The sequence below is a fragment of the Sorghum bicolor genome, chromosome 4, assembly GCF_000003195.3.
Source record: "Sorghum bicolor cultivar BTx623 chromosome 4, Sorghum_bicolor_NCBIv3, whole genome shotgun sequence".
NCBI lineage: Eukaryota > Viridiplantae > Streptophyta > Magnoliopsida > Poales > Poaceae > Sorghum > Sorghum bicolor.
The window spans coordinates 60,735,295-60,749,113 of NC_012873.2; the positions used below are offsets into that span (position 1 = coordinate 60,735,295).

A 13,819-nucleotide genomic window follows, 5' to 3' on the forward strand; every position below is an offset into this window, starting at 1 on the left:
TTACCTCCATGATTGTCATCCTTGTTCAACCTTGGTGTGGACTTAACCTATCTCATACACATCACTAGAGTAGAGGTTAGTCCACTAGTTGTCTTAATTACCAAAACCAAATATACGGCTTTAACTAGCTCATTTCCAAAACCGCCCAGGCTGGACTTTCAATTCTCTCAAACAAAAGAATGGATTGCACTACTGTGTTCCTCTCATTGAACTAATCGGAAAAATACTCCCTCCATCCCAGAAAGAAAGTCATTATAGGATATGTGCATGCCAAACTTTCTTAACTTTGACTAAGTTTGTAGAAAAAATATGTGCAACATTTATATCTCTAAATAGGTTTGTTATGAAAGTATATTCAACATTTATCTAATAATACTAATTATGTATTATAAATATTAATATTCTTTTATATATAATTGGTCAAAGTTGAAAAAAATGACTTCTCGGGAAGCGAAAACAACTTCTATTTTGAAATAGAGAGAGTATATGGATTGCATCGTTTAGAGTTTGGATGATTTAATATAATTTTTAGATGATTTTCTTTGTTGGACTCACAGTAAAACTGACAACCAACTATAGCAAGCTAGTTTCTACATAGCAAATTGGATCTTAAATGTGTTTTAACGTGTTTTGCAAGTATTTTCTACCCCTTTCAGGGTAAGGCCATCCCTACCTTATAAATATAAGGTGCATGGCCCAAAAAGATGCCCAACACACATAATCGATCAAAAGCAATCTGCTCCTATTTATTTCTTCCCTAATCTCTCTTGAGTGAGAGTTTCAACAGTTCATTTGCTAGTTTGTCTAAAAGTTAGTCGTTCTTTGTTACGCAAGCACTATTGGTTACTCTTTTATGGTTTGTTTATAAACGTAAGTCTCGGACAATCTAACCGTAGCTGGTGACTGACCGATCGATCTTCGTGTCAAGAATACCCTGCACGTTGCTCTTTAGATCCAGCGTGGTATTAGGGCACTCACAATGCAAGACTCTATCACAGAGTCTAAGACACTTAATTACATATTATTTATGGTATTTTGCTGATGTGACAGCATATTTATTGAAGAAAGAGATAGAAAAAATAAGACTCTAAGTCTTATTTAGACTCCAAGTCCACATTGTTCGAGGTAATAAATAACTTTAGACTCTATGATAGAGTCTGCAATGTGAGTGCCCTTATACAGTGAGCAGTTAGCATAGCGGAGAGATTACCTGTGGGTGAGCAGTTCGCATGGCGGAGATATTACCCAGGGTGAGCGAAGATATTACACGTCTGTCATGCGAGGACCGAATGGCTTGGCTACATTTGCAATGCCCCTGTGTTTCTCTGTCGCCAACAGTTGTTGATGGCCCCTACTACAATACTCCATATATGTTCAAAACAACGGCAGAATCGGGAGTGCGACGTGGAAGACGGTCGCGGTGGTTCGGCCTCCCGGCCAGTGGACATCAACACTTGACGCTCGTTCGTCCGCGCGCGTACCACAAAGACCAAGGTTGTCGGGCTGAGCGCACAGACGAGGACACACGAGGTACACGAACATTCCGCCTCGCCGACGAAGAGGCGCACGGCACGGTCTCGCGGCGACGCTGCTGGAGCTCCTGAGTTCCTGACGTACTACTCACCGACATGACGGCGTTCAGAGCGAGGATCTTGGGAATGCCAATGGTGGCGGCGGCCATGGCATCCAGAGGATGGCGTCCCGCGTCCGACACACCACCACGAAGGTGGATCCCAGGTGACGGCGTGACGCACGGGCCCGGCGCGTTGGACATTGTGTGGAGGACGAGCGCCGGGGACCTGCAACATTGGGCTGTGTGGAGGACTGAGGACTGTCATTACCCCCATACTCCCATCTTGTTGCCAGCGTCGCCGTCAGGGCTGCACCTCCTTCAATTCGACCACTTCAAGATGGGCACTACAGTGAGGTTGTTGTGACTTGTGAGCGAGCTGAGATCAGAAAAAAAATTTCAAGATGGGCCTTGTTTAGTTCCAAAAAATTTTGTAAAATTTTTCAAATTTCCCGTCACATCGAATCTTTAGACACATGCATGAAGTATTAAATATAGACAAAAATAAAAACTAATTACACAGTTTGGTCGAAATTGACGAGACGAATCTTTTAAACTTAGTTAGTCCATAATTGGACAATATTTGTCAAATACAAACGAAAAAGCTACAGTGTCGATTTTGCAAAAAATTTTGGAACTAAACAAAGCCTAGTAGAAGTGCAGAACTACTATTTCCTTTCTCTGTTCATCTCTTCCCCAAATCAGAAAAAAAAATTAAACAGAAAAGAGCAAGAAGCAGCAGCTTCCAATCTAAGCCTCCCCAATGATCGAGCAAAGTATCAGGCTGCTGCTCCTCCACTACAATTTATGAATTTAATCCAATTTTATCGGAAGCCGGCCATGGAACTGTCACAGGTCGACGAAGGATGAAGCAAGTGGTGCGGAAAGGCTGAAGAGTTAGGTTCTGTGCTTGTGGGCTTTGTGCGAGAAAATGGGCCAAGCCCAGACCGTGGCCATGGAGCAGATCGATGGAGGATTGAGGACCGGCCATGCAACCTCGGCTGCGTCGTAGGGCAGCTCGTGTTCCCCCAGAAACAAGAGGCGCGGTGCTGGTGCCTGGTGCCGACTACCGAGCTGCTGATGCTGGATGGGTCGCCGAGGGGAGACAGCCAGACAGTGCACAGGGCATGAGAGACGATGAAGAAACAAGACGGAGAGAAAGGAGTAGAGCTGACAGGGACTCATATGTGAAGCCATATCTATGCCACGCGAGCTATTGATTGTACACGCCATGTTGATCAATAAAGGCGTAATCTAAGAGCCAAACGAATATGGATCTCCCGCATATAGTATCACTTGGTTCACTTTTCCACCCATTGGATTCGCTTTGAGAAGAGAGTGAGAATATGTACCCTTAAGGGCAAAAAACCGCCTTTGTAAATAAGCATGTAACATTGTGTAAGCAGTCACACATGTTGTCTCATACATAGCAACATAGGACTTCTGATGATATAGGAGGTAAGAGAGAAGTTTTATAAAACAACTGCGTCATATATAACCTACACTACAAATTAAGAACTATGGTACAGCTTATGCAACGTTGTGTTCATTATTATTGTCATGCAACCCACAACGTTCCTTTATTCTATGCACAAATTAAGGATTATAAGTTACTGCAATAAAACATAAAAAAAAACTCATTGTGCAGAAATCTAATAAGTTAACTTAAAATTTTGCACGTCAAGACAAAATCAATGTTTGCGTTCAAAAATGAAAATATCAATGTATTCTGAAAAGAAAGAGAAAGAAACGAAGCTGAGAGGCTCAACAGTGACGGAGATGAGCTCAGCATAACACCACCATTAACACAATAATGAGACTTGAGCAATAGAGATATCTAGGCCAAAAACTTCAAAACAGTAATCATGAATCTGTATCCAGTAAATAGAAGCCCAGACAGTTCAAACGTACTTCTGGATCCTAATGATAAGAATGTATGATACTAAGCAGCATAAATCGTCAGGTTCTTCAATCATGAGTTCATGAGAACCCATGGCATAAACGCACATCACAGGGCGGCTTTCAGCACCGGCAACTGACCATTCGATGGACTGCTGGTTGCTACACCCAGATATAGTCAATCAGACTTTCCCTCCTGTGCACCAATCTCCTGCAGGTAGTGCTCAGCGTCCAATGCGGCCATGCACCCTGCAACATCCGCAAGTAAATAAATAATTAGCTATTGGTCACACGCATCCACAAGGACGTGAACAGCTGAAACCACCAAGTGCTAGTTTACTAGATTGATCTTATCAAGAGATTGAGACACAGGATATCAGAGGTCAGAACTTTGAATCACATTTCTTAATCTTCTAGCGAATTCGGATGCACAGTTATATTTGCAGGGATTTTGTTTTTAGAAAGCACGGTGGAGCCTCCTGGACAGTCTTAAGAAGCAGACACTCTTAAGAAGGTGAGGCACCCGCACCAGCCAAAGCTCGAACACAGGTGGGCAGCTCGACCCCAGTCGGAGCTAGCCAACTGAGCCCTCACTCGGTCCTCAGAATTATATTAAAAGTAACAGATTTGTTACATTGAATCACATCAAATTTTGGGTAAAAATCAAACCAAAAGTAAATGTATGTATTTCTTTTTTGGTTAAACCATAACCAATACATTTGTACAAAGCAGATGAATCTTGTGTGTAGATTTTCCTAGAGAAAACAGGTAACTCTTTCTGAAGTTTAAGGAGTCGTTGCACTGGTTTATTACTTCGTTTAACAACAAATTAATCAAGCATGAAGTAGACATAATCATCTGTGCAGTTTAGGAGTACTTTGCCATGTAGAATTTATCATAATTTCAATCATCTGATTTAAAGGATTTCAAATGATCCGGTATATCTTAGCTGCAGCATTTTTTAACTAAATGGTTTTTTTGGGGCATATCTCAACCAAGACTCTACCAGCTAATATTGAAAGTAACAGATTTATTACTTTGAATCACATGAAATTTTGGCTAAAAATCAAACCAGAAGTAAATGCATGTATTTCTTTTTGGGTCAAACGATAACTAATACATTTGTACAAAGCAGATGCATCTCGTGTGCAGATTTTCCTAGAAAAAACAGGTAACTCTTAACTCTTTCTAAAGTGTAAATCATTGCACTGGTTTATTCCTTCGTTTAACAAATCAATCAAGCATGAAGTTCAGGAGCACTTTGCCATGTAGAAGTTGTCACAATTTCAATCATCTGATTTAAAGCATCTTAAATGATCTGGTGTATCTTAGCTGCAGCATTTTTTAACCAAATGGTTTTCTTTTGGGCATATCTCAACCAAGACTCTACTTGCTATTGTAATATTGTTCATCAGTACAGAACTTAATCTTATTATATTTATGTCAAACCAGAGCTCTCAAGAATAAATGAGAGTTAAACTCGAGACTTGTTTGTTAACCTCATCCATGTATCCATGTATGCAATAATTTCCGACTTTCTTTTCTCATAGGATTTGCAGTACAACTGTACTCCCTCCATTCCAAATTATAAGACATTTTGGCTTTTCTAGGTACATAGCTTTTGCTATGCACTTATATATACACTATGTCTAGATACATAGTAGTAAAAGCAATTAATCTAGCAAAGTCAAAACGTATTATAATTTGTAACGGACGAAATAATACCTAGCCTTTGCCTCAAATAAGTGAACAGGAGTTGCAACTAGATAACCCTGAACTCATCAACTTCGAAGAAATGCAATAAAATATTCCAAATATTAGTCTACCAGCCCAAATTACCACGTCACAATAGCACTCCCCATATGCTCAATTGCCCTAAATTTGGAAATCATTTGGTTAACTGCACACTGAAATGTACCCCTTTTTTATCTGTGTATAAAACTATACTATAATGATGGACATATATAAATCAAATCACCAAAGTTGTCATTAAAGTACTTCATAGCATTATTTTGAATAAATTCCTCATATGTTAAAGTCACATCTTGCCATCTTGGATAATTTGTCATTAAACTACAGAAATTGAATTGCTTCAAATCATCATAAACAATTCCTATTGTACATAAATCAAGTTCCTCTTTGAAGCCTCATGCTCTTACTACATTGCTAACCCAAAAACTGAGCTACGAGGCAATTAAGGACTTAAGGTTAACGAATAACTAACAGATTTGTACAGAGCAGATACATCTAGTATGCAGACTTTCCTAGAGAAAACAGGTAACTCTTAACTCTTTGATGTATATATAAGATACACTACTGGTTTTATTTCTCAGTTTAACAAACCACTCCAGCATGAAGCATAATTATTTGCGCAGTTCATGAGCACTTTGCCAAGTCGAAATTATCATAATTTGAATCCTTTGATTTAAAGCATTTCAAATGATCTGGTATATCTTAACTGGAGCATTTTTAAGCTAACAAGCACTTTTGAGGGCGGGAAAGGGAAATGTGGCTGGTTGGGGTATCTTTTTCTGCTGTTTGTTTCGCAAGAGGGGAAACAGGGAGGGAAAGGGTTAGGGAAATAAGCACCTCAGTTCCCACCAAATGTATCCTGTTGGGAGGATGGGTCATGACCGGGATAGGATCTCCGTTCTCAGCCGAAGGCATGAAGAAAATATTATATATCCAATTAACAGTGCTAATAATAATGTTTCTTTTGATTTGGTGAGGACATTTTGACCATTCAAAAATCATTTCCCAATCCCTAACCCGGTGCAAAACAAACACCACACAGGGTGAATGTACATATCCTTATCCATAACCCAATCTTTTATATCCTGGCCTATATCCTTAACCCTATCCCAGTGTGCATCCAAATGGCACCTAAATGTTTTCTTTGGGGTATTTCTCAACCAAGACTCTAGTTGCTATTGTTTAGCACAGCTTTTAGTCTTATTAAATTTATGCCCATCCAGAGCTCTAAGTCGAGAATACAGGAGACTTGAACTTGGAACTTATCTGTTATTAAAACCTCATCCTGACTTTATTGTCCCATATGATTTGCAGTACAAATAAATCATTTGCCTTTGCCCAAATAAGTGAACAGGAGTAGCAACTGGACAATCCTGAAACCTCATCAACTTGGAATCACAAAAATGATCCCCATATGCTCAGTTGCCCTAAGTTGAGGAATCTTTTAGTTGACTGCAACGTTGAAAACTACCCTATATAGAAACCAGATCACCAGATTTGTCATTAGGCATGCAGAAACTTCTGGAGTAAGAAAAAAGTATTACCACCAATATAATAGTTTTATGAGGATAGGGGAGGTATTGGGGGATTGTTTTGTATAACTATAAGAGTCACATCTTGGATAATGTTGTAACATAGATACAGAGATTAGATTGCTTCAGATCATCAAGGAATGCATCTGTTGTTACTGGAAAGCGAGAATAACCTATTGTCTTAAAGAATTCCCTCTTTGAAGCCTCGTACTCTCAGTCCCACTACATTACTAACAAAAACTGAGCTGGGCACTAAACTTCATGGTTTCTATTGAAACTCACTGGGGAATAGTAGCTCCCATGATTGATATGTATGAACATTAATTAATCACTTGAAAGACAAAATCATATAATCATAGAGCAGTAGAGTGAAACCTGATCCAGCGGCAGTAATGGCCTGGCGGTACTTCTTGTCCTGCACGTCGCCAGCAGCAAAGACCCCCTTGACACTGGTGTGAGTGGAACCTGGCTTGGTTGCAACATATCCATCTGAATCGAGTTCGAGCTGCCCGCCCAGGAATTTGGTCGCCGGCTCGTGTCCGATGGCGAAGAAGAGGCCGGCCACCTGAAGATCCGAGACCTCCCCGTTCAGCAGGTTCTTGACCTTGACGCCAGCCAGTGGGCCGCCGTCTGCACCGCCATAGGCCTCGACAACCTCCGAGTCCCAGACGACCTTGATTTTGGGGTTCTCGAGAGCCCTGGCCTGCATGATCTTGGAAGCACGGAAGGTATTCCGGCGGTGGATGATGTAGACGTGGGAGCCGTACTTGGTGAGGAAGTTGGCCTCCTCCATAGCGGAGTCGCCGCCGCCTACGACAGCGATGGGCTTGTTACGGAAGATGGGGGCGGCACCGTCGCAGACGGCGCAGGCGGAGATACCGCGGTTCCAGTACGCATCGGACCCGGGGAAGTGGAGGCGCCGCGCGACGGCTCCCGTGGCAACGATGACCGCATCGGCGAGGACGGTTGTGGAGTCGGCAGTGACGCGGAAGGGGCGAGCCGAAAAGTCGACGGCGGTGACGGTCTCGGAGAGGATGTTGGTGCCGAACCGCAGGGACTGCGCGCGGCAGTTGTCCATGAGGTCGGCGCCCATGATGCCGTTGGGGAAGCCCGGGAAGTTCTCGACGTCGGTGGTGGTGGTGAGCTGCCCGCCGGCGGCGATGTCGTTGGCCATCCAGCCCTCGAAGAGCACGGGCTTGAGCTCCGCGCGGGCCGCGTAGATGGCTGCGGTGTGCGCCGCGGGACCGCTCCCGATGATGCAGACGCGCGTGCGGAGCGGCGCGGCGGCGGATCCCTCCATGGCTCTGCTTACGAGGTTTTGCTTGGCTTCACGGCGGCGGCGGCGGCGGCGGCGGTGTCAAGACTCAAAGGGGCGCCTACGCCCTCTGAAATCTGAAATTACAGTTCACACCTCGTCGGCCTCTGGTAGTGTGGCCACTGGAAGTCTGGAACAAAAAGTGTTCAAGCCCACACCAGCTGACCAGCCAATCGGTGACCGCGTTGCTTTTTTTTTCCCCCGAAAACACGTACATGTGTCAAAAAAATCAAAATTATACATTTTTGGTGGACGGGCTAGTGAACTTCACTTCCTAGACCAACTTTATAAAAAACATTAATATCTATAACATAAAATAAATATCATATAAAAATATAATATATGATAAATCTAATATTATTAATTTGGTACTATAAATTTTAACTTTTTTAAAAAAAATCAATCAAAGTTTTAAAAGTTTGACTTAAGATAACTCTAGCTCTAGGAGTCAAAGTTTTTAGAAACAGAGAGAGTAAAGTTTTAAAATTTTAAAAATGTTGAGCCAATTTTAAACTACTAGATAAATACTTGCACATCGAAAAATAAACAATATTATAATAATATATAAATATGAACGTACATTGTACTTTTGAAAATGATGTTTTAAGTATGATGCTCGCACCAGTATTACATGAGTCTTTATCAAGGATGATCAATTAAAATATAATTTAAGTTTTAGTGTGAAACTAAAACAATCTAGTTGAGCTTTGAGATAGTCTTGCCGCCCTCTACTGTCAACAGAGGCATATATTAGCCTGGAGGTGGTCGTCCTAACTCGACAGCCAAGAGCCACGGTAAGGGGGTGTTTAGTCCCCATAAAATGCAAAATATCAAATGCCAACTACTTTGAAATGTAGAACTTATTGCCCTTGTGAGAGTCACTTGAGGCATTTTTGGATTTTTTTTTTGGTCTGTTGAGGTCAAAATCTAAAATGGAGAATAACTAACTTTTAGTCAAAAAATTTATATGATATTTAGTTTCATTATGCAAAATGATAAACTAAAATTCAATTTTTTTTGAAATAAAAGGGGAATTAAACACTCGCTAACTTGTCAATCACGAAGATAGCTTCCCCTAGTTAAAAAAAAAGATAGCTTCCCCCATATTTGTCCTATAAGGGCAAAAAAAATCATCCTTGTGAGGCTTAGGCCTCATCTGGTTAGCTCAGTTAAAGTTTAACTCCCGTCGTATGGAATGTTTGAAAATATGTATAGACTGCCCGCATCACAATCGGCCCGTACAGGAAGAGGAAAAAAATAGAATCTTTTTTAGGTTTCTAATGCAAAATCTTCTATAAAAATTAATAAATATATAGTAATTTATAGAAAAATCTAAAAATTATAAAACAAGTTTTGTTTAGCTCCACATATTTAGATCCATATAGTAAACAAAAAAATCACAAATTTTAGTATATTTTTTTGCTGGTAGATGCTTGTCTATACTTTTTAGTGTAAAACTAAAATTGTAGTTATCTTGCTTCAATTATTATGAAAAATTTATAATAGCCTATTTAATATGACGCTTGATTTGTGGTAAAAGTTTTAGCACAGTTCCTGTATATCTTACTGATTTACTAATTTAACTAAATTTATGCTTGAGGATACTTACACTACCTTTGTATGATGTGTTGTTATGTCATATGAACACTTTATACGTCCATGTGTTTATAATCTACATACATTTAACTGATATATCATATTCATAGAAATCCTAATCTAAATAACAAAATAAAGCTACTAACAAACTTCTCATTTTTAATATAATCCTAAGGTATATGAAGAGGTAATATTAAAGTAAGAGAAGGTTTGACTAATTTCTGTTATTATTATTAAATAAATATGTCTCCAAGCTATATATTATTTTAAATATTAACTATCTAATACCATAGATGTCATGGTTATCAATAAAATAAATTATAGACTTTAAATTTTATAAAAAAAACATAAACATAAATAGAATGTAACATTATGTCATAACTTTCTATGGCCATTTGATGCTTTTCCCCCGTTGCAACGCACAATAAAAATCAATCTCAAGATTTACATAGACTTCGGCTTACCAATAAAAAGTGCATTGTTAGCTTCTTATCTTTTCACGAACAATGCACAAATTGACACAAACTTATACAATCTATATAAAATCGAAATCAAATCTATGAATCATAATTCAAAAGTTTATTAGGCTCCTTTCAACCAGAGACTATAAGGTGCCATTGCGCGTGAAATAAAAATCCTAAAAAGTCTAAGAGCATGTATATAAACTATATATGGACAGTCTGCTTCAAAGTCAGTTATAAAAGCTTAAAAATTGTCAAATTTAATACAAAGGATAAAACACAAATAAATATAACAAAGTGCTCATTTTTTACAAACGTCTATTTGCTCCCGTAGCAACGCACGGGCATATTTTGCTGGTAGAATACTAAATATAGACTATTTAGAAAACTAAAAATACAGCTAGAGAGTAATTTGCGAGACAAAACTTTTAATCCTAATAAGTCCATGATTGGACACTAATTATTAAATAAGATAAAAATACTACAATCCATATTAAACTTTAACAACAAAAAAAACCCAAAAGGCCTAGGTACTTGATGGGAACAAGTTTGTTCTCTTGGCCGGCAGATCTTCGAGGATCACATCAAGGTCTAGCCCCTAGCAATGAATCGGTGTGACTGTGCTTATAAGATCATACAATTATAACATCGCATTGTAGAACTGAGTTTTAACAACTTTGTTTTTCCAGGCATCGCTGGTGAGAGCAGTGGTGCTTTTCATTCGTCTTTCGCATGGAAATTCAACAACAAACGTAGCAACGAGAAGCTTCCGCGGTATGGCTCGAGACACCCGGGAGATATCTTGTTTTTGTGATCTGTCTTTTGCCCTTCATTATATTTTGGTAATGGTACGCGCATTTGCTTTATTACTCTTTTTTTTTCTATCAGAAGTCAGGCAGGGCCTTCTAAATGATGCTCTTTGGTTATAGGTGGGAGAATCACGAACACGCGCATAGGAACACGCAGCCGACTGCGGATTGCCCACTTTTGGATGAAAGATGGTTGGTCTTGTTTAGTTATACATGAAATCTAAAAAAAATAAGATTTTTATCATATTAAATCTTGTATCACATGTCTAGAGCATTAAATATAGATTAAAAATAATTAATTGTACGATTTATCTGTAATTTATAAGACGAACCTTCTAAATATTAGTTCATTATTGAACAATAATTGATAATAAATACAACGTGCTACAGTACCAACAAAATTCACCCAGCGAACGAAAGAAGCCTGAGCAAAGAGACCCGCCGCTTCCCTTTCTGTTCGCACTTCGCAAATGGTGCGGATGCAGCGTTTTGTTCCGATGGACTGGAACAAAAACAAATAAACAAGGCTATCGCGTGGCCCATACTAATCCACTTTCGAGCCATGCTGGGCTTTTCTATTGACTATGGCCCAACCGATGTCCAGAGTCAATTCCATCACGAGGAGACTAGTTTGCATATTTACCATGTGTTTACAGGTTGTAATTCTAAAAAGAAATAAAAACATGGTAGTAAGACTTTCGTGTACTTTTTTTTTGGAACGACACAATGGCAGTCACGCCAAATCGCCAACTAGAATCGTGATATATACCCGAGACCGAGGGACCAATAGTCCAATACCAAGTACTAGTAGCTAAGACCAATCGTGCAATACAGAGTAGCTAAGACCAATGACAAACCAGCGTTATCCACACAACTCCCCAACTGATGCTTTTAGTTGTTTCATTCAAGAAAACACAGTACTGGACTTTGTTATTTTTTTTTCTGGAACTTCAACCATCCCGTTTTTAGCTGGACACATAAACGAAAAGATTAAGAAGCTTCGTCAAAAGATCACTCTCGTCGTCATCACTTGCTTATTGTTTAGGAAAAGAATAACGCACACGGGTCATGGCGAAATTAAGAAATGGCTCCAGTTCAGCGTCGATCGTACTACCACTCCTCGCTGCACGCCGCTGAACGAAACCGAGTTTGAAAATTCATCGATCATTCGAGTCCCGTCCTTTTCTCCCAAATTTAATCCCCGAGACCTGAACGGTCGTTGTTCGCTGAAATAACACTGTCATCATCATCATCAAGGTTTAAGGTCCACTCTCTACTAACAAAATATTAATTAAACACGGGGAGATGGAAAAATGTGGTAGCGTGCGCAAATGAACATGTCATCAAAAAGTTCAACATTTGCAACTCTAAATTTCAAACTCCCTATTACATCCGTGTGTGGTACGTGTACGTATCAGAATTCACATCTTTAGGCTCCATTGGGAACACCCAAACATGCCACGCCATTCGGGTAGCAAAGCATTTCTTCTTCGATCTTGTGTCCGTGCCCGTGCTCCCTCCTGGCGCTGACGCTGCCGTAGTCCTCGACGGGCACGGAGTTGCGCTTGATGAACTCGAGGCAATCGGCGATCGCCTGCGAGTAGAACGAGTTGGACCGCGCGATGAACGGCGCCGGCTTTCTGCTGCTGGCCGCCGCCACCGGCGCCTTGTCTCTCCCGGCCCCCCCGGTCACGACGAGAACCCTCCTGCTGCCGCTCCGTGCGCAGCCGCCGTTGCCGCCGCCGCCGCCGCCGCCTCTCGTGGTCGACAGCTTCCGCACGAGCAGGCGCACGTAGCGGCCGACGAGGCCCAGGAACGTGAGCAGCTCGGCGCGCAGCCGCCGCACGGAGAACCGGTTCCTCGGGCACAGCCGGAACCCCCTCGCCGCGCCCCGTCGCCACCGCCGGCCCTGCTGCAGCCTCACGTAGCTCTCCGGCGACTGCGAGTGATGCAAAGAGCCCGCCATCCTGCTCCTGCTTGCTTGCAGTTGCATTGCCACGCTCGCACAGCAGCTGGAGCTCGTGTGTGTGTACCAGTGTATGGCACGCACAGAGGCAGAGGGCGGCAAGCCGGCAATGTGTCTCTCTGTCCTGTTCGTGCAGCAGCAGGCTCGTGTGAGCTATGCGTGCGTGCGTGGTGCCGGTGGTGTGGTCAGGTCAAGTGGTGGCCGGCCAGCCGGAGGAGGGATCCCCTCGTATATATAGAGCGCGCTCGTGGCCAAGGGAACACGGCAGGAAGGTAGGTTTGAATCGGGCCTTTTGTGAAAGTGACGGGGGATCCCGGGACATGACAGGATTAGCTTATGGGTTTAACGCGATAGGGTTGCCGGGGCGAGCGCATTACGGACAAGCAAAAGCCAGGGACAGTGACCTGGCCCTGTAAAATGTGAATCGGCCAGGCTCGTGAGCTGCCATGCCACTCTGCCAATGTGCCGCCGTCTCCTTCCGCGTAACTGGCTGCCGCGATCGTCGACCAACCTTCCCCGTGCACTGGGCAGTAGACAGGGTCAGTAGCAGACATGTATGCGTGCGCCCTGCGCCCTGCTGCTTTTGTATTTGTATATATGTACTACTAGTAGTATATATATACACTTCTTGCTTTTACGTGCCGGCAAGCACGGTACATATGTAACTGCATGTCTGCATTACGTAAGTATACGTATACTGCCACAGTTTGGTCGGTCGCTTCGTCAATGGACAATGAAGTAGGAGTACACTGCTCTGACAAAAGTATAAGGGTATACTGAAGGTACTAAGGTCTTGTTTAGTTCGTATAATTTTTTATTTTATTTAACAATTAGTGTCCAAACATATACTAAGATTTATCTCATAAATTACATATAAATTGTACAATTAATTTTTTTTTTATATATATATATATAATGT

General features: G+C 41.5%; 2 protein-coding genes across 2 annotated transcripts; both read right to left on the bottom strand.

Annotated features, from left to right (window-relative positions):
* LOC8073833 (thioredoxin reductase NTRB) lies at positions 3,251-8,196 on the bottom strand. The gene is made up of 2 exons (XM_002454351.2): positions 7,129-8,196; positions 3,251-3,718 (listed from the first exon to the last, which is right to left on the bottom strand). Exons 1-2 carry the CDS (start codon positions 8,051-8,053, stop codon positions 3,648-3,650), a joined length of 996 nt encoding a protein of 331 aa, XP_002454396.1. The 5' UTR covers positions 8,054-8,196; the 3' UTR covers positions 3,251-3,647.
* Positions 12,209-13,097, bottom strand: LOC8071790. The gene has a single exon (XM_002454352.2). It carries the CDS (start codon positions 12,925-12,927, stop codon positions 12,364-12,366), a length of 564 nt encoding a protein of 187 aa, XP_002454397.1. The 5' UTR covers positions 12,928-13,097; the 3' UTR covers positions 12,209-12,363.